This window comes from Ambystoma mexicanum, chromosome 3q (assembly GCF_040938575.1).
Source record: "Ambystoma mexicanum isolate Mex_15411 chromosome 3q, UKY_AmexF1_1, whole genome shotgun sequence".
Lineage (NCBI taxonomy): Eukaryota > Metazoa > Chordata > Amphibia > Caudata > Ambystomatidae > Ambystoma > Ambystoma mexicanum.
Window position 1 is genome coordinate 870,581,477 of NC_090926.1, and position 20,761 is coordinate 870,602,237.

The following is a 20,761-nucleotide window of genomic DNA, read 5'->3' on the forward strand; positions in this document are numbered from 1 at the left end:
CCTCAACACGGTCCGTGAGAGGCAGGCTTCCCTGAACTCTGGCAGCTCGGTGATGCATTGCGGACTTGGCTCGCCTTCCGAAATGTAGGCCAAGCACCCGGAATTTTCACAGCAGCAGCAGTTCTCCTCCTCAGTTGGCATTAGCTTGCACCGATTGCACGTGCACCAGGTGGAGACGCCGTCCATGCGACATGGTCCAGGCTCTTCATCCGTTGACTGGTCCTCCCAACTGCCGTCCGAATCCCCATCGTTTCCGCGTGCTTGCCTTTCCAGTAGTTCTTCCTCGGTGTACTCGGGCTCGTACATATACGGCATTATTGTAGCCATTGTGTGGTAAAGAAAGTAAAATAATTTACAGAGATGGTACAGGTGTTCACAAGGCCTAGAAGCGGCGAAGGTAGCTGACCAGAGCACAGAAACGAGTCACAGAATACTCAAAGTAACACAGAGAGAAAAATGGAATCGAAAATCTGCTGCTGTGTGTTGTGAAACGGTGTGTTTATACTTATTGAGGAAAGAGGCGTCCTGCCATTTCCATGGCGACACGTCATTAGCTGAGGCGCAGCGATTGTTGACACGAAACGTGCTTTGGCGTTGGGAAATGGGCGGTACGCGTCTGCTGATGTCAGGCTCAGGGGCGGGGGATTTGATTTAGTGCCGCAAAACCAGGTGAGCCAGGGCGATGGGGGGAAATGATAGGATTATCAGAAAATGGCGGCTGATTTCGAGTGCGTTAATGGACGAAAAGTCGGGTAAGGTCCATAGGAAAGTTTTCTACGATCTACCGATTTATGCTTAAAAACACATGGCCGAACCGTAGGGACAATAAAAAAAAAAGTCCCGGAACTATCCTTTAAGGCTTCACCACACTGTAAAAAGAGCAGGTCGGATGCAAAAATAAAAGCAAAAGGTTTGGGGGTACATGGAACTGGAAGGAATGGTGCGGTAAAGAGAAATCTTTCTTAACACTAAGTGCTCTGCTTCTGCTACTGCCGACCTTCCAGCTCCTGCCCCAGGTTCTTTCTACTGCTTTCTCAGGCAGCCTTTTATGCCCCTCAGGTGCGCTGATTAGGTTCAGGTGCAGGCCCTTATGATTAATTGTCTTACCTTGTCTAGAGTCTTTAGATTTGCCTGCCATGGCCTGGACTCCTACCTGCCTCTGTAGCAGTCGAATTCTTCAAAGGATTTTAAAATGGATTTTCGAATAGATTGTGTCCTCCCACATATTCCTCATCTTGGATATCTTGTCTCCCAGCTTTCCTGCTTCAGAAAAAAAAAATTCACAAGAGGGTGCTGTGCTCGAGGCCGCAGAGTCATAGTCCCTCGAGGGCCGCTGTCGAGCGTCAATGCCATCCGCAGTATAAAGGGCTCGAGCCGCGTCCGTTAGCTCAGATCTGTTTTTCTGAGCACTGCTTCGTGTCACAAAACGGCGCATCAGATTTTTCGACGAAATGTCCTATTCATCGACTCCCTCCACACCCAAGACAGGTTTTAAAAAATGTCTAAAGTGTGGAAAAAAGATGTCGATTACAAACCCCCATCGTAATTGCCTTTGGTGTTTGGGCCATGACCATTGGGTCGACGAATGTGGTTCCTGTCAGGCTATGTCCAATAAGGCTCTTAAGGAACGGAATGGAAAGGTAAACTGGCGGTGGGGGAGGAATCTTATAAGTCTTCAAAAAGACACAGATTCGGGAGGGTCGAGCGGAAAGGAGATCGAGGTCTAAGAGTCGCACGAGGAAATCCTCCTCTTCCTTGTCCAAAAAAAAATAAAAAATCAACGACATAGATCATCTTCTTCCTCGTCTGACAGAAGGGTCGTATCCTACCCTTCCAAGCAGGATTCCCCTGAAAAATGGAAGGCCTTCAGGGCTTCGATGCTAACATTTTTTGAGAATGCAGCCTAGACCCCCTTGAAAAAGCTGCGTGAATATCATGACAGAGGGAGATCAAAGACCAGACACGCAAGATCCAACAAAAAGTCAAGGGTGTCCTCGGAGGAAATCTCTCCAATGCCTCATGAAAAAGAGTGAAACCACTGGTGCATAAATCGGGGGTAAAGTTTGCCCAGGACGATATGACGGACATCCTTAATGAAGGACCTCCCTTTCCATAAGGCATTGCAAAAAAGAGTGATGGCAACTTGGGATACCCCAGACTCTGGGCCTGCAGTAAATAAAAAATGTATAGGGAAGTACAGACCATCACCCTGAGATCCTGAGTACCTGTCAAAGTATCCCTCTCCAGAAAGCTTGGTGGTACAAGCTGCAACTTCCACTAGACAGTCGGCTTACTTTTCGATACCACCTGATAGGGATGACAAAAAAGTTGATGCTTGGGCTAGGAAAGTCTTCTCTTCGTGCAGCATGGTCCTTAAATCTACAAATGTAACTTGCACTCTGGCAAGATTTACATACACCCTGTGGGACTGTGACATCAGCGGCTGAACACATCCCGGAGGGCGAGGAACGGGATGTTTCCTGGCAATAGTAAGAGATGGAAAGGAGGCTATGGAGGAATGCCTCCAGTGAGGATTGGACACTGCTGATAGTGTAAGCAGGTCCATGGCATCTAGCACGGTCCTACGCAGATTTGCATGGCTGAGGAAATCTGGTTTTGCACCGGACTTGCAATCCATATTACTCAATATGCCCTTGACGGCTTGAGGCTGTTCGACAGCAAGGCAGATGAGAGCAGACCTCTAAAGCGGCAGCTAAATCACTCGGCGCCGCTATAAGGCAGCCTCAGCAACACTCCTACGCAGGGTCATCTACCTGGAGGAGCTGTCCCTTTCGTTTATACTCCTCTTTTGGAAGATGGGACAGGCCAGTAAAAGAGGTCAACAGAGAAAACCCCCTCATGGTGGAAGAGGGAAAGGTGCTAGATCAGCCCCAGCAGCGGCTACTACCTCCTCAGCCACTGCTGCAGCTGCTACAAAGCCACTCTGAGGTCTTGACCCAAAGACCCCGGTGGCAGGCAGGATCACCCTGCATCTTGGCGAATGGCGTGGGCATTACGTCCGATGTCTGGGCACTGGAGATAGTGACCCATGGTTACTGCCTTCCTTTTCGAGAGACCTCAAGATCATCCACAGGGAACCAATTCTGTCAAAATTCTAGACCCGCTCCTTGTGACGGAGATTTTAGTCCTGCTAGAGAAAGGTGCAATAGAACATGTACCTGTAGGGGAGAGAGGAACAAGTGTTGGTACTCCCTTTATTTTCTCATTCCCAAGAAGGACGGAGGATTGAGACCCATTTTGGACTTAAGAAATTTGAACAAATTCCTCAGGAAGGACAAGTTCAAGATGGTGACCCTTTCTTAGATCCTTCAGGCTCTTCAGCTTCAGGACTAGCTAGCTTCATTGGACCTTCAGGTTGCTTACTTTCAAGTGCCAATCCATCTCGAGCACAGAGTACCTGAGGTTGCAGTTGGCGGTTCTCACTATCAGTTTCGAGTTCTGCCATTTGGGCTGACCTCCGCCCGAGGGTTTTCACTGAGCTGATGGCTGTGGTGGCAACGAGTCTCAGGAGGGTAGGGAATTAACGTCTACCCTTACCTGGACGACTGGTTAATCAGGGCGAGTTCACCCGAACGAGCCCTGGAACATCTGACTATGACCTGCCACTTCTTACAAACTGGCCTTCTCCCTCAATTACAAGAAGTCACAAATGATTCCATGGCAAAGACGCCAATTCATCGGAGCAGTCCTGGATACTTCCTCGGGCAAAGCCTCGCCTCCTGAGGAAAGCGCTCACCACATTCTGCAGATGGTAACAAAGTTTCAGAACGCCCAAGATCTGCCGGTCTTTGATTTTCTGAGGTTGCTCGGCCTCATGGCATCCTACATTTTTCTGGTGTCGCAGGCCAGATTGAGGATGAGAACCCTTCAATGGACCCTCAAGACTCAATGGTCCCAATTTTCGGGGGATATGTCAGATCGTCTGCAAGTTCCGGCCAGAGTGGCTCAAGATCTTCTATGGTGGGCTTTCAGGGAAAATATCCTCAAGGGAGAATCTTTTTGGCAACCGTGGCCGAAGATAACAGTAGCGACGGGCGCCTCACTCACGCACGGGGTGGGGAGCTCATACCAACGATCTAACAATCATGGTCGTTGGTCTCCATCGGAGTCCAAACTAAACATCAACCTTTTAGAGCTGAGGGCAATCAGACTAGCACTGAAGGCTTTTCTGCCCTCTGTACAGGGAAAGAATGTCCTGATAATGACGGACAACACAGTAGCCATGTACTACCTCAACAAGAGAGGAGGCGTAGGGTCACTACCACTGTGCAGAGAGGCAATGCAGCTCTGGTTCTGGGCAATGCAAGAAGGAATCTCTCTGTCGGCAGTTCACCTAGCAGGAGAGCAAAACGCGGCGGCGGACGCTCTGAGCAGGCAAAGCACAGCTCCCACGAATGGGAACTAACTCGGGGAAGTCCTTTAAGAGATCTTCGCCCTTTGGGGAACCCCTCAAGTGGATCTGTTCGCGACCAGTGTCAACAGGAAGTGCGAACTGTACTGCTCAAGGAAATTTCCTCCGAGAGGAGCTCTAGGAGACAGGTTTGTGCTGGACTGGGATTTTCCACTCCTATACTCGTTTCCTCAAGTCCCCGTGATTCCTCATGTAATCAGGAGTTTGAGAATGTTCAGGAAATCCATGATCCTAATTTCTCCGGATTGGGCCAGGAGGACGTGGTACCCGGACCTTCTGGACATGTCCATCTGCCCTCCAATACATCTTCCACAAAGAAAGGATCTTCTCTCGCAAGAGGAAGGTTGGGTTCTCCATCCAGAGGTCAAGACACTCAGCCTTCACGCATGGTTTCTGAGAGGCAGAGATATAAGGATTGGGACCTCCGGATGCCGTAGTGGAGATTTTTCTTTCGGCCAGAAGGCCAACAACAAAATCCTTGTACCAGTATCATTGGAACAAGTTCAGTAACTGGTGCAAGGATAAGAATATGGATCTATTCATATGTAATACTCCTACAGTACTTTCTTTCCTTTTACACTTGGCCAATTTGGGGTTCCAAGTTGGTACACTAAAAGGATATTTAGCAGCGCTATCTATTTTTAAGCACTCCTCTGAAGAGGTTTCTTATTTTAAAATGCCTTTAGTTACCCAGTTTCTAAAAGGACTAACAAATGTGTACCCTCCAACACCTTTTCATGTACCCATCTCATGAGTGCCACCTTTGAGCCTTTACATAATTGCCCGTTAAGGCTCCTCACTTTGAAAACAATTTTGCTAGTGGCTATAACATCAGCCCGCAGGGTGAGCGAGTTGCAGGCGCTCTCTTGTAAGCCTCCTCGCACCATTTTCCATAACGAAAAGGTGATTCTAAAGGTCAAACCATCCTTCCTAAAATAGTCTGATTTCCACCTGTCACAGAAAATTACTTTACCTTTTTTTTTTTTTACCCTCCTCCACGGGCAAGTAAAGCGGAGGAGCGGTTGCACAGACTCGACCCAAAAAGGGCTCTGTTTCTATATTTCTAAACTAGCGAATTTCCGACAAAGTGACCAACTGTTTGTTGGATATACTGGACACAAATTGGGCTTTGGAGTGTCTAAACAAACTCTATCCAGATGGATAATTATGGAAATTTCGGAGTGATATAAATTGGCTGGGAAGGAGCCTCCAGATGGGCTAAAGGCTCATTCAACCAGGGGCATGGCAACTTCCATGGCTCTTCAGTGGGGTGTTCCAGTGCAGGATATTTGTGCGGCGGCCACCTGGTCGTCCATGCACACTTTCGTAAACATTACTGCTTCTACATCTTATCAAGGAGGCCTCTTTGCAAAAGCCATCCTTCATTCAGTCCATGATTGAAATCTCTGGTACTAAATCCTCCAAATTCTTACTGCTTTGAGACCCTATCTAAAATGAGGAATACGTGGGAGGACACAATCCATTCGAAGAACAGGTTACTTACCAACTGTAACGTTCTTTCGACTGGATGCTCCTCCCACGTATTCATCGACCCTTCCAACCAACCCCTTCGTACAGTTTACGCCAGTTGCATTCGAACTTCCTTAAGAACCAAAGGTCTTTGAAAGCCTGAGGAACTGATGCAACCATTAACACCGTAAAAACAGAACTGAGCTAACAGCTCGAGCCTTTTATACTGCGCATGACGGCGGCCCTCGAAGGACTACGACTGCGGCTTCGAGCACAGCGCCCACTGGTGAAAAAAGAAATTCCGAAGCAGCAAAGCTGGGAGACAGGATATCTAAGATGATGAACATGTGGGAGGAACATCCAGTCGAAAGAACTTTACAGTTGCTAAGTAACTTGTTGTTCTTCCCCAGAAGAGAAGAATTATAAGGTGTAACCGTTTTTAGAGACAGAAGGGACATAAAAGGTCACATGTTCATCGTTCCTATTGCAATATCTTTGACATTGGGGAGGATATGGGATGTTAGGGGAACAAAAGAATGGTTCTGGAAAATTAACATCTTTATGCCTTTTTATCCCAGATTGTGCCTGCTTACTTTTAATCCTAGAGTGTCATTCATCTGAATGACAAGATGCTATGTTTGATTATGTATGTTTGTTTATTTGTTAATGCGCTCCAAACCCGTAGGTAGCTGGGAGCAGCAGTTACAAGGATACTTTAAGCTTAGTCTTGGCTATAATCTCTCTGGAAAGGTTTTTATAAACGTCCCAGAAATCATACCGTGTTTCACCCTGCGACATTTCCCCACCTCCTTGGGCCTGTTCTCCACCCAGATGATCCTCTTGCAGTACACCACCCCCAGGATTGGGATCAGAAAGCGTCTACCCGCTCCTGGCCACCTTGGAGGAGACAGTAGGTAGGGTTTTAGTGGGGGATCCGCAGGATTCTCCACACAGGGTAAGTTAGAGCCTGAGCTTTTCAAAAGACAGTTTAGGTAGCTGGGTCTTTTCATGCCGAGGATCTTCTCCATGGCACATTTACCTTTTGTGCTACATCGAAATAAATGGTTTTGCATGTTGTAACATAGTTCCACAGTTGGTGGGACACAGTAGGGGAAGGGGGCAACATAAGCAAAGATATTCAGAACATGGGAATGTTATTAGGAAGAACTTGAACTACAAATTGGCGACTGAACTTAATGCTAACGTTGCAGTATTGTGGCTCATAAAACACCATTTACCTCTAACCAAACTGTGTCTCTCTTACTTTCAGTTGCATCATCTCTCGGAATCGGAATTCCTGTCTCCATCTGAGATCACCTGTGATGCAGTCTGTCTAGTGTATGATAGTAGCAATCCTGCATCATTTGCGTACTGTGCACGTATCTTTAAGGTTTGTGTCTTTATATGATAGTGTTTTTTCTTTTAAGTGACTAGAACAGTCTGTATACTGACCTATATAACCAATTTTGTCATTGTAAAATACATTTGTGCATTCATGAATCCCAAGCACTAATTGTGTAGCTGTGGTCTTTGGTAACTGAAGTATCCGGCATGGGGACCAAGACTCAGAAACCAGGCAGGGGACCGGGAGTACACAAAAGGAAATGTACCGCTAACTACTAAAATGAAACGAGCTGCCAAAAGAACCTGTTTCTGGTTCAAAGAGTTAGTATTGTTAAGGAGAACCAAATGTGCCTTTGAACATGCCCTTAAAACAAATCCCACCACTGAGTCTGCTAACGCCTTCCAGGCCGCCAATTAAACGTACAAAGCAGCAATTATCACCCATAAGGCTAATGCCTACAATACTCGCATTAGTAATGCCTCATCAGATTCTACAGAACTCTTCTCTATCCTGAGAGAATTGGAAAACCCCATCCCGGCAACGGCTTCCACTAACTCAAGTAAATAATGGTGCACTACCATTCAAGATGCCTTAGCCGCTAAGATTGCTCTCCTACAAAACAAAATAATAACTAAAAAATAAATATTAGCTGATAAAAACATCTCTAATAACTCCCCCACAAAAACTATCGAGACCTCCAACATGTTACACCCCAATCACTGAAGAACTTGTGCTCGACACCATTACCAAGCTCAAAGCATCCAACTGCAAAGGTGACAATGTCCCAGCGCAAGTCGTTAAATTTTGCGCTAATACCCTCACACCCATTATAACAATTTTGTCAACGCTTCCTTTAATACTAATTTGGTCCCAGCCAGCATTAAAGAAGCCTGGGTCACCCCCTTCTAAAAAAAAATAAATAAATAAATAAATAAACTCTGGTCCCAACAGTGCCCACAAACTACCGTCCAATAACCACGGTCCCGTTCTTGCTCAGAATCTTAGATACAATAGCGTATACTCAAGTACAAGCCCACCTAGAACAAAATTAACAAAGACTCCCTTGTTCCCTGGCCTGCCACACCAGGGCCATGGATCTGCCACACCCAAGCACAAACAACCCACAAGAGGGTATAACTGCTAACAGCTACAACCTGACTACACTCATAACCATTCATACAAAACCTAACTTCCTAATGTCCCGGCCCACCACACCAGGTCCTCAGGTCTGCCCCTCTGCCCAACTACAGCCCTGCCCAACTAAACAAAACAACCAATCAACAAACCGAAAACCTGACATGCCACCAATCACCTAACAACAACGTCCTGAGGAACAACCGCAAAGCACCACAATGAAAAGCTCAACCACATCTCCCTGAGAAACAAATAAAAGAAGGAACAAAGGAAAGTAACTCACTAGACAAGGAGCACAATGAACCACAAATGCCACTGCAAGGGAGCTGCAACGTTGCAACCCACACAAACACAGGAGACCAATTCATGTGCAACCTCACCTGTCATCTAAACATAGGTTGGTCAGACCCATGCTCAGGCAACACTGTAGTCTTTTAAAGAATAATATGTGTTTTAAAGAAAGATTTGTCTGCCACAAAAATGCTAACCCCACTGCTAAACATGACATATACCTGTTATGGACAGTCTTTCTAAAGTCCAACTAAGGGCTATCTGAGGAAGTACAAAACGCTACTCTTGCTATAAGGCTGTACCAACTGAGAACAGTTGGTAGCGTCGACAGAGCAGCCAGGCTTATCTTAGGAGGGGGTGAGGGCTGTAGCTTGGTACAAAGAAATTGGAGCATACATATAGTCCAAAGAAACACAAACATTAGGCCCAGATAAATCTTTCCATCGATGAAAATGCATCGAAAGACAAATGCATCGATGCAAATCCATCAAAATGCTATCTTTTACATGTAAAAGTACATTTCCATCTAAACTTGTCCATCGAATATAGGGATGGACAAGTTACAATGGATATGTGCTTTTAAAGGCATGGTCTAGTAAAAAAATGTATTTAAAAAATAGATAGGCAACATAAAAAAAAATACTAGCATTCTCTTTTTTAAAACTTTCTATGTAAAATTTTGAGCTATTCAAGCTCAAAATTTGCAAAAGCAAGCACATGGGCGCATCCATTTTGTGAAACGTTGTATTGATGTTTGCGGTTGCTTTTGAAGCGACCGCAAACATAAATACAACTTTTTTAAAGCTGCGGTTTTATTTTTAAGTTTTCCGTCTCCTCCAGCCGGAAACGCAGCTAGTGCTTATTTTTTTTTTTTTTTTAATAAATAGCACTTACCGAGATTCAGCTGCAGCTTTCCTGCCGCGGTCTCCGGTCCCCGTCATCCGCGTACAGCACTAATGAAGGGAAAGCCACCCAGCAGTAGCTTTTGTTTACTACAGCTGGCTGGCTTTTCCTTCATTAGTGCCGCAAAAGCAAAAGCCAGCACAGGAGGGCATCCATTTCACAAAATGGATGCGCCCATGTGCTTGCTTTTGCGAATTTTGAGCTTGAATAGCTCAAAATTTTACATAGGAAGTTTTAAAAAAAGAATGCTAGTATTTTTTTTTTTATGTTGCCTATCTATTTTTTAAATAAAATGTTTTACTAGACCATGCCTTTAAATGTAAAAAATAGCATTTTGATGCTTTTATTTCCCACGTTAAAACGTTACATGGAGCTGTCCAGTGCTGAAATTTCAGCACTGGCGAGCCCTTGTAACGTTTTAATGTTAATTGTATATTGGGGGCTGGGGGGAATCCCCCCCCAAATCCCCCTTCAATCCCCATGCCCACCCCCCCTTAACTCTAGCCCATCCCTAACTGTAACCCTAACCCTTGCCCTAACCCTAATTCTAACTCTTGCCCTAACCCCTAAAATCCCTCAAATTTTATTCAAAGAAAATGCATTTTGTTGGAAAGTATTTTCGATGAATACAATTAGATGGAAAGTACTTAAATGAATTGGATTTAGATGTAAAGTCTAGATACCAGTAAGTGCTATATCATGCCATATAAACACAATTATTAAAACCAACTCAACACTTATTGTTTACAAACCAAGGTCTAACCTTATTTAGATTACAGTAAGCCGTCAAGGGGAGTCAAACCTGTAACACGTTCAGAATGGCATTAAGCTATCTATTCTTGGGGAGTAAAACCACAGATAGTTACTTTTAGATTACAATAAGTAATTCAAGGATAATAAACCCTATTGGTTCCAATATACAGTGTATTCAGTTAGACACAGTTGATTAGGCTAACACTGTTACAAGTCTACCTTGCAACATGTGTAACTTTCTTCAATCAAGAATGGATACAGTTACACACTGATGTTACTTTCTAGAACACAGTTCAATGGGAGTAACTTAACTTCTATACTTTCTATAGGGGCCTTAAGCTGCTCATGGACAAGTAAGAACCTAGTGAAACTCTTTTAAAAGTGCCCAGAATATATTCAGGGAGAGGACAACCCAACAGGTGAGTAATTTGCAATGTACTCTCCTAACCACACACACAGCGACGTCAGTCAAGCTAGGAAGGGTACTTATTTGAATTAACTCAGCAATATTATGGTTTTTAAGAAGAGCAGCAGCTGTTCAAGGTCAGTAATTAACCTATTTTCTGATGCTTGTTAATCTGCTTAGAAGCACATGCTGTGCATATAGTCGACATCTAGTGGTAACTCCAGAGTATTGCATCTTTCTTTCAAAGATCGAAAGGGGACGTCGACATGAGCGTGACTGTAACACTATCCCTAACTATCTCTTCCTTAATCTACCTGTCTCTACCTTCCGCCCTCTGCAACTCATCCAGAACAGGACTGCGAGACTTGTCCTTGGCCTCAAGCCCAGGGATCGTATCTCTTCAGGACTGAAATCTCTGCACTGGCTTCCAGTGGCGGCGAGAATTAAGTTCAAAACCCACTGCATTGTCCATAAGGCCTTCTGGACCCTGGGGCCTCAATACCTTCAACTCGGTCTTCCTAAATATCTTCCTTCTCGAGCCCTCGCTCAGCTTCCTCCCAACTCCCTCAGGGGCAGTCGCTTCTCCAAGCAACGAGTTGGTGGTAGATCTTTCTTCTGCTGGGGCCTCCCTCTGGAACAGCCTCCCAGCCTCTCTGAAACTTGAGGAGAACCATCTCCGGTTCCGGAAGCACCTTAAGACCTTCCTCTTTGCTTCTGCTTTCTCTCCTCTGCTCCCCTGCTGAAACTAAAACTGCACTGGTTTACCTGGCTACCCTCTGATCTCAGGCCCAGGTCCCCTCCCCGCAAGCTGCACACCTGCACTGACTGCCCCCCTGGCAACCCTTGCACTCAGGGACTGTTTCTGTATCCCTACAGCCCCCTACCAGCACTTGACTCCTGATTCCTGCCCTGACCTTGGCACCTGCCACCAGCTGGACGCACATCTTATTTATTGTCCTTATTTATTCCATTTATTTTTTTATTTTTATGGTTATTTTACGTACTGAACTGCCCCTCTTCTTTTCCCCCCGCACTTCTCCTCTTCCCCTGCACATGCGCGATCTCAATGTCACCTGGCCTAGTAAGATCGCTATCTCTTTCTTCCCTATGTTCCCTTTCCCTTCCCTAGCCTCATTGCACCTTGAAAGACTTGTGTATAGGCGCATTATAAATGCCATATCGTGACGTGTAGTGTACCCAAAATCCCTCGCGCGTCGAGGTCCCTCAGATTGTTTTTTTCTGCCCAACTAGTTGGTCACCTTATGCGGAGCTCGAAGGAGTTGATATTGCTCATTAATGACTTCTTTGTCCCACGACCGATGGTTGTCTAGTCTTGGTTACTTCTTTTCGACGACTACTTCATGGACTTCTACGTCGAAGACATCCACTAGTGTTCGGCAACTGGTGCATTGATCGACATCTGCGACCGCGTGGTCTCGGCCCTACGGCAAGGCCCTTGCAGTAGGGAGAGTGGGGCCGTGGGTTGATTATTTTTCGAGAATACATTTCCTTTTCTCTTCTTTCCCTCTTTGGTATGGCTGCCGTCTACCTCTGCTATGGAGAGTACACCCTTTACATTTTGTCCTTCGGGTAACAGAAAATTTCCCTGGAAAGACACCCATTGCCGTTGCAATAGGTGTTTAACTCGTGCACACTATGAGCGTTCTTGCAAGTCCTGCAAACACTTTCGTCCCATACACAACGTTAAAGGACAGGTGGCAAAGCGATGGGTGGCCTACGCAATGCAGGCCGAATGTTGTTCCCCCGTCCGCGCCGTTGCTTCGGATGACGAGGACTCCAGCGGCAGCCATGGCTCCGACGAGGAAGCCCACAGACCTTTTGGTTCAACCCTCTGGTTGCCAGATGCCAGACCCCAGTCCCAACAGACAGGCCACCAGCACTGTTATGGGGAGTTCACACCCAGGTGACAGGGGTACACACACACACCACCCAAGACAAAACACACAATCCCTAAGGCCTCTTCGACGGACACATTGAAGAAGCTCCAACAGGCGTGCCGAAAACTTTCTCGGTGCCTGCCGAACCTCGTGGTCTGGCACCCTCTGCGCAACTGTCTTCTCGGCATGCGGCTGGGCTTTCCTCTCACACGGGCGTTACCACAAAAAAGCATACGGCTACCGACAAGTCTTCCAAGGCAACTGCGACGACACCGACAGGTGCGTCGAAGCTCAGCATTCAGCCGCCGAAAATACACGAGAGTCTTGCGGCTATTTTCTCGGCAGTGGAACAACACAAAGGCACCCCCTCTCGTCGAGAGGAGTAATCTGAATCCCCCAAGCCTCTCTTAAAGACTTTATCAGGTAGATCCCCCCCCCCCCTCTGAACAACCTTTTCCTCCTCCAGACCCCTCTGCTTCATCCCTGTGGTTAGGCAGAGATTTGAGAATGATATGGATGAGATGGCCCAGTACATTGACTTCGCTGATAAATATATTACTGCCAAGAGGACTAGGAAAGAAGACCCCTGCCCCATTCCACCAAAGCTGCAGAAGTTTCCTATTCCTTCACAAATCCATCAAGAGGAGGTCTTTGATTATTCAGAACAAGAAGAGGCATACAAGGACAATCCTTTTGATCAGGACAAAGCTGACCAGGACCCAGACTGGGATCAAGATCAGCCAGCAGATCCGGGGCCTTGGCTCTCACCCACTCAAACCCCAGACCCAGACATTATTTGTCTAGACCCGCCTTCCTCACCTCAACAAAGGCAATCATCACCAATAGATGACCAAATTCTCTTTAATGGCATCCTAAAGAGAGTTGCAGGCCATTTTCAGATCGGAACACAGGAGGCTGTCCAGGACTCTTGACTTCTTTGAGGACATTCTCAAAGAAAAACCTCCCACTAGTCAGGCTATTCCACTTCTTAACTCAATTAAGAAACGCCTAGCTCCTTCTTTACTGTCTCCTTCCTTTACAAGGGCAGTCAACCCTCGGGTTGAGAAGTTGTTTCGCCCCTCTCCATCTGACATTATGTATATTCGAGGTCATGCCACACCGGACTCGCTGGTTGTTACAACCAACAGAAAGACGGCAGGGGTGCCACTGTCCACGGCGGAGGCTCCCCCCGATAAGGATTGTAAAACTCTCTATGCCCTCGGGAAACGTATTACCACATCGGCAGCCTATTCAACCAGGATCGTGAATAATACGACCCATCTCGCTATTTATGGCGACGTACAATGGAGCCTACTCCAAGAAATCCTCCAAGCGGTCCCTGAGCCCACGCGATCACGCCTGCTGGCGGTTGTCACTGAGGGCAGACAGGTGACCCATAATATTTTAAAGAACACTCTATACGCTGCTGAAACTGTGGGACGCCTGGCTGAAAAGCTCAGGCTTCAAACCAGAGGCTCAAGCCTCCCTGATAAACCGTAGGAGTCCATCCTACTTGGTAAGGCGGTCGATGACGCCTTGGAGACGGCTAAAAAAAAGAACATGACACGCTGAAATCGCTCAACCAGATTGCAGCCAAACCTTTCCAACAGCGGGGAGGTTCAAACTCACGTTCCTTTCGAGGTCAGTCCTTCTCCCGATCTCCCCGTGGTCAATATGGCGCTGGAGGTACCACATGGTCCTCTGGACAAGGTTCATCTGGCAGCAGCCAGTATCAGCAAAGAGGGCAGCGCAGAGGCATGGGTAGCAGTAGAAACTACTCCAAGAGGCTCCCCGGCCTCCACATCAAAGTGACTCGCCATTCCGGATCCCCTCCCATGCCTCCCCGGTCGGGGGACGTTTGTCACCCACAGTTATTGCATCGAGTTCCATCGGCCACCTCGATATCACTCACCAAAGAGCAGACGCCCATCACCAGCACACATGCAAATCCTGCTGGAAGAGGTGCAAATCCTTCTGGAAAAGGGCGCCATAGAAGTTGTCCCCATTCACCAGGTAAACAAGGGTATTTATTCAGTGTACTTCCTTGTACCCAAAAAGGATCTCGCCATGTGCCCTGTGTTAGACCTGTGCCAGCGAACAAATATGTCAACCGCAAAAATGACAACATTGTAGGAGGTAATTCCATTGCTGGTGCAGGTGGATTACATGGCCACATTTGATATGAAAGGTGCATACTTTCATATTTTAATGTTGCTAGCACACAGAAAGTACCTAAGTTTCATGATAGAGGACACACACTATCAGTTCAAGGTTCTTCCCTTCGGCATTGCCGCAGCTCCACAGCTGTTCATGAAGGTACTGGCAGTAGTAGCTGCTCACCTGCGCAGGAAGTCCATTCCCGTCCATCCTTACCTCTACGACTGGCCAATAACAGGGAATTTGTACGGAACATGCCTAACAAATACCCAGAAGACGGTAGATCACTCCTTGAGCCTGGGGTTCTCGATCCATGTGAAAAAGTCCATTCTAGACCTGAGCCAAGTCAAACAGTTTCTGGGGTCTCTAATTCAGACCAAAGATGGCCTCGTCTTTCCCTCCAACGAGAGGGTTCAAAACATGCTGTTCTAAATCCCTCACTATGTAGCCAGTCACAAGGTGACCGTGCGCAAAGCCATGCGACTGTTGGGGATGATGACCTCCTACATCTACCTAGTGCCACACGCACGTCTGCGCATGCGCCCCATGCAAGAGTGGCTCTCGAGCCAATGGTGCCAAGTCAGTGGGCAATGGGACGATCTAGTGGTTGTCTCGGCACCCCTTGTTCCATCTCTGCAGTGGTTGTCGAGGGAAAACCTTCTGCAGGGGAAAACCTTCACCACCCCTGCAGTAGAAGCCACTCACCACAGATGCATCTCTGACAGGGTGGGGGGGCTCACCTCCTTCATCAGACGGCGCACGGCGGGTGGTCCACAGCGCTAGCATCCAACCACATAAACTTATTGGAACTGTTAGACGAGTTCAAGGCCCTGAAAGCTTTCTAAACACACCTCCAGGGGAAGACAGTTCTAGTCCTCGCGGACAGTACTACGGCCATGTATTACTTAAACAAGGGGACACTCACTCTCTAGGGCTGTCCAAACTGTCACAGAACGTATGGAAATGGGCTCTCAAACACAAGATAGCATTCATTGCAAATATTCCTATTGAGTCCATTTGTAAGGCAGCAACCTGGAGTTCTGTACACACCTTTACACAATATTATTGCCTAGATACACACTCTAGGTCGGATTCTCAGGTGGGACAAGCAGTGCTAAGACATCTCTTTACTACTGTCCCTGTCTCACGTTCCACCACCATCTCTGGTTACTGCTCGCTAGTCTAACCACAGCATGTGATTGATTCTAAGCAGATAAACAAGCATCAGAAGACATGCACTACTCACCGTAATAGCATTTCTGATGATTGTATCTGCTTAGATTCACATGTGCCCACCCTTTTTTCCTCTCATGGAGTAGAGGGAACATAGACATCTTACACCTTCTCTCTTCTGTACTCACTCACGCTAACTATAAGGCTCCCTTACGGCAGAAAAAACACAATCGGAGGGACCTCGACACGCAAGGGATTTTTGGTGCACTACACGTCACATTAGGGATAGTGTTACAGTCACGCCCATGTTGACGTCCCCTTTCGATCTTCAAAAGAAAGATGCAATACTCTGCAATTACCACTAGATGTCAGACTATATGTACAGCATGTGAATCTAAGCAGATAGTCATCAGAAATGCTATTATGGTGAGTAATACATGTCATACTTTTTAAAGGGGCTACAAGCAACTCAAACACGAGTATTAACTCCAAGACTGTTTTAGAAATGCACTAAAGCAGATCAGGGAAAGCGAAACCCAATAACACACATTAGGAAGAGCACACAGCTAATCACCTGGTTAAATTCTATTGGAAGGCTTTTACACTCATTTACTTTAGAAATGATAAAACTCTACCAACTCTTACTTTTTAGAAGTGTGAACTGTTGGGTAAGATATTCATAAATGTGAATAATCTTCCTGACCTATGTCCACCACAGAACTTTTTGCTTGGACTTGTTCATTATTTTTCCTTGTCCCTAGGTGAGTGGAAATCTTTTTCCCCCTCTCACCTAGCCTTTTACTCTGTAGTGTTGAATGCCTGAGACTACATAAACACATATGCTTACCTGGTGTCAAGGCCCCTATGCCTCTTCTCTTACCTGGTAAAAAAAAAAGCTCAAACACCTACTCATAACTGGTGCAAAACTGCTACGCCAACCTACTCCAACTGGTGTAAAACAAAAACTCCACAACTACATCCACTCTAAAAGCTCTCAACTTCCACTACCATGTCGAAAGCCAAACACTACCAACTTCCACCACCAGGGCCCACGTGATCAGTCCGCTCGTACTGATCCACTAAATGTGTAAGGGTCACCGGCATACAGTATTCTGCGCTCTGATCACTGACTTCAAATGAACCAGGAGCGCTAAGCAGAGTGGTCGCCGCCCCTCTCGGAAATACCTGGCAGTGTTCGCTGCACTTGCACCAGCGCAGTGATCTTGCCATTTGACTTTCTGGATTCAGAAGGTGGAGGGGGGCTCCCATTTGGAAGTCTGAAGGACCTGGAAGCAGACAACATATCACTCTGTCCGTCGGTCCAGACCACCACCACAGGTTCCGCAATACATACTTAAACCGGGTTATGTTGTTGGGACAGTTTTTCTGAAGTCAAACTAAGGGCTTAGAAAAACCATTCATCTGATACAGTACAAGACTCCACTATTAGCATAAGGCTGTACCACCGGAGTATATGGTAGCGTAGACGGAGCAGCCAGGCTTCTCTTTGGAGGGGGAGAGGGCTGTAGAATCAGTAGAAAGAAATTGTAGTACACCTATGGTCCAACGAAACACTGAAACACTATGTATTGTAAAAATAAATGGTTTATTTAAATACAGGTAGGCACAGATAAATCTGGGGGGGGGAAATAAGTACTATAACAGATCATATAAACACATTATAAAAACACAACACTGCTTTAAAGTACGCAGATCACAGCATAGACCTCATTTAGAAAACTAACAGTATTTCTAGTTAAGTCAGACCTTATCAAACCCATTTAGTGAGGTGTTACCGAGGTGTTAGCGGCAATTAATGCAGCAAGAGTTTGACTGCATGCCTTTAGACACAACACAAACCCACATATGATGGAAAGATTGAGCGGTAATCCTATTCAGAGGCTTACACCCAAGGCATCCTCCAATCCCTCAGTCATTTGTCCTTTTTCGGATAATCGCTGCCAGAGGGAGACTGCACATAAAAACTCTATAGCTGAATCTATCCATGCATCACCTTCAGGGCTTGTAGTTACAAATATGTAGGAGAGTATTGATAACGATGTTGGAGGTGGGAGTCAGGCTACCGGACAGCCTTCACAGGCTATCTTAACTGTCCATAGGGAGGAGCCCCCAGAACAGGAGGAGGAGGAAAATACAAATACAAAAACAGTAGCAGCTCTGGGCGTCGTGCATAATATTACTAGTCACACTATTCATACTGTTGGCACAATTAAATACCCCTTACCAGCCTTAAAGATTGTGCTTTAGAATCTTAGATCTTTACTGATGCGTGCTTTAGAAGTAGCCACCTGTATCTGGCATCTGCACACTCACGGAAACGTGGTGCTCTGATGCTGCAGGCCCCACGCTGAGGTTAGCCATCCCAGCTGGGTATAATATGCTGCAACAAGATAGACCGGAAGGAAGGGGGAGGGAGGTTGCCCTCATTTATAAATCTAATTTGAAAATTTGGGAGGTAGATACGCAAATCATTGTTGGCTCTGAACTTAAGCATATTTAGATAGGTATTAATGCGGATAGTACCATTAATATGCTATTGATATGTAGACCACCGTCCATAGGGACAGATTTTTCCACAAATGTGTGTAACCTATTATTACCCATCCTTAAACCCAATACTAAATATGTAGGTTTGGGTGATCTTAATTTTTTGTTGAGCCCTCACACTGATACTTCAGCCACCATGCTGGAAAAATCACCGAGTAATCTAGGCTTTGAACAAATTGTTAAGATCCCCACACATAGCAAGGGTACAACTCATAACATCCCAACAAGTTCTCTTCAAGTTCTACCTTGCCCATAGACCGATCATTTGTTTGTTCATTTTAACATTGTTGTTGACATCCCTATTAGTAATAGAGGTAAAGATAAAAGCTACATTCTACTAAGAAACTTAAAGACACTTACCCCAGAGGCTCTAAAACCCTGCCTTTCAACTCTGGTGTCGGAGGTTTCCAAACTAGAGACAGCAGAAGACATCAAGAATCTCTATTTACATTCCCTACATGAGTTTACTGAAACGTTGGCCCCCTTTAAAACACATGAAACAGCAGCTAGAGCCTAAAAGAAAGGCAATGCAATTCTTGGTTCAGCCCAGTACTGCAAAAATTTAAAGCAGTCAAAACTAAACATTTCTATGCCTGGAGGGCATTCCAGAATACCACAAGTTTGGAGGCATATAAAATGGCGCTAAAGGAATATAAAACAGCAGTTATAGCTACCAATAAAGATATGCTGAATATAAGGATTACCCACTCTCAATCTGAAGCTAAGGAAGTATTTAAAATCCTGAGAGAGCTAGAAACTCCCCATGAGCAGGGTAATGATTCCATTGTGAAAGTTGATATTTGGTGCACTTCTGTACAGGATGCCATGATGGATAAATTGCACCGGATTAAGAAAGACATGCAAGCCAACATTTTCTATCTAGAAATAGTCAAATCTTGCAGGTGACAAGGAGACATCTGTACAGAGTCCATCTCATCATCAGTGCTACTTCTCCCCTGTGTTGGAAGTTGAACTTGCAAGCATCATTGATCACCTTAAACCCACTAGATGCAAGGGTGATCCATGTTCAGCTCTGATTATTAAATCATGTGCCCCATTCTGACAGTGCCCTGCCCTGATTTTGGCTCACTTCTCAGGAGCCAGAAGACAAAGACTGAATATCGATGGTCAGATTCTAGTTGTTTGCAAGGTCCAGCACTCTGATGAGGGGACTTTTAAGACCTTAATCGCTTATCTGGAATTCCAGCAGGATGCCACCAATGTTTCTGCTCGATTCGGAAGACTCTGCACCGCACAATGGCTCGAGGTCCCTGGGTATTGGGGTATTGCAGGCCGCAAGGTCGAAATACGATGTGGGCTGGCTAGAAATGCAGGTCGTCTTGGGTCTAGTGGATCTCACCAGGCTCTGGGTCGAGGTCCTCCGTATGGGGATCCCCAGTTCGATTGGAAGGAAGGGTTACAGCAGGCTCTGCTTACACAGCAGGCTCCCTGGTCACTGGAAACTGCTACGACCTTCATTTCTTCATCTTCCTCTTTGGTTTCAGCTCCAGTGGATAACTTGTCATCAGCTTCCAGGTTCAGAGTTTTTATCAGGAACTACAGCACAACCTCTGCATTCTCTCCCTGCATTTTACAGCAAGGGGCGGTCTGGCTGTCCAATCAGGACGTCCAGCCCGCCACTGGGAGTTGTTCCCTTTCAGGCAAGGTGGAAGACAAAGGGCTGCAGGGTTTTGGACTCCTCCCTCACCTCCTGCCTTTCCAGAGACTCTGGAGACTGGGGGGGGGATTCCCGCCAAAGACCAAAGATTTACTGAGGTCGTTCCGACCTAGAATAGCAGGGGAAGACCTCAAACCGCAAGCACTCAAGAAATGGCAAAAAAAGGTTCCCACCATTTTAGGAAAATTGTGTCCATTCTTTGAATTACCGAGGCTGAATTAGCAGCCTGCGAGTTATAAATACTAAAAGTCATAAAGGTAAAACCACTGCCACCAGCCATTCATGTAAAACTCACAATTGTAGCAAAATGGTACCAGGTAAGTAAGAAAGGGGATACATTGTATCCCCCAGCACTCCACATAAGGTGGGGTGTGCTGGCACACTATATAAAATGTAAAGGGGATGAAAATTCTTCTTTACTACTTGGGAACTGTAGTTCCCTCAAGAACATGAAAGAGAAATTAACAGGGGAGCCCATAGGGGCAACCCAGCCTAAACACAAAAGTTGTAGGAAACTATAATTTAAACCATACACTATGGAGGGACATAAAAA

The 20,761-nt window shown here is 46.1% G+C and overlaps 1 protein-coding gene across 3 annotated transcripts in view; it reads left to right on the top strand.

Annotated features, from left to right (window-relative positions):
* Nucleotides 1-20,761, top strand: part of RHOT1 (ras homolog family member T1) — a 1,148,557-nt gene that overhangs the window by 877,683 nt on the left and 250,113 nt on the right. For all 3 annotated transcript variants that reach the window (XM_069654964.1, XM_069654963.1, XM_069654965.1), the window contains exon 17: nt 7,173-7,292. In XM_069654964.1, coding sequence (XP_069511065.1) covers nt 7,173-7,292 — 120 coding nt within the window. The remainder of the gene's footprint in view (nt 1-7,172; nt 7,293-20,761) is intronic.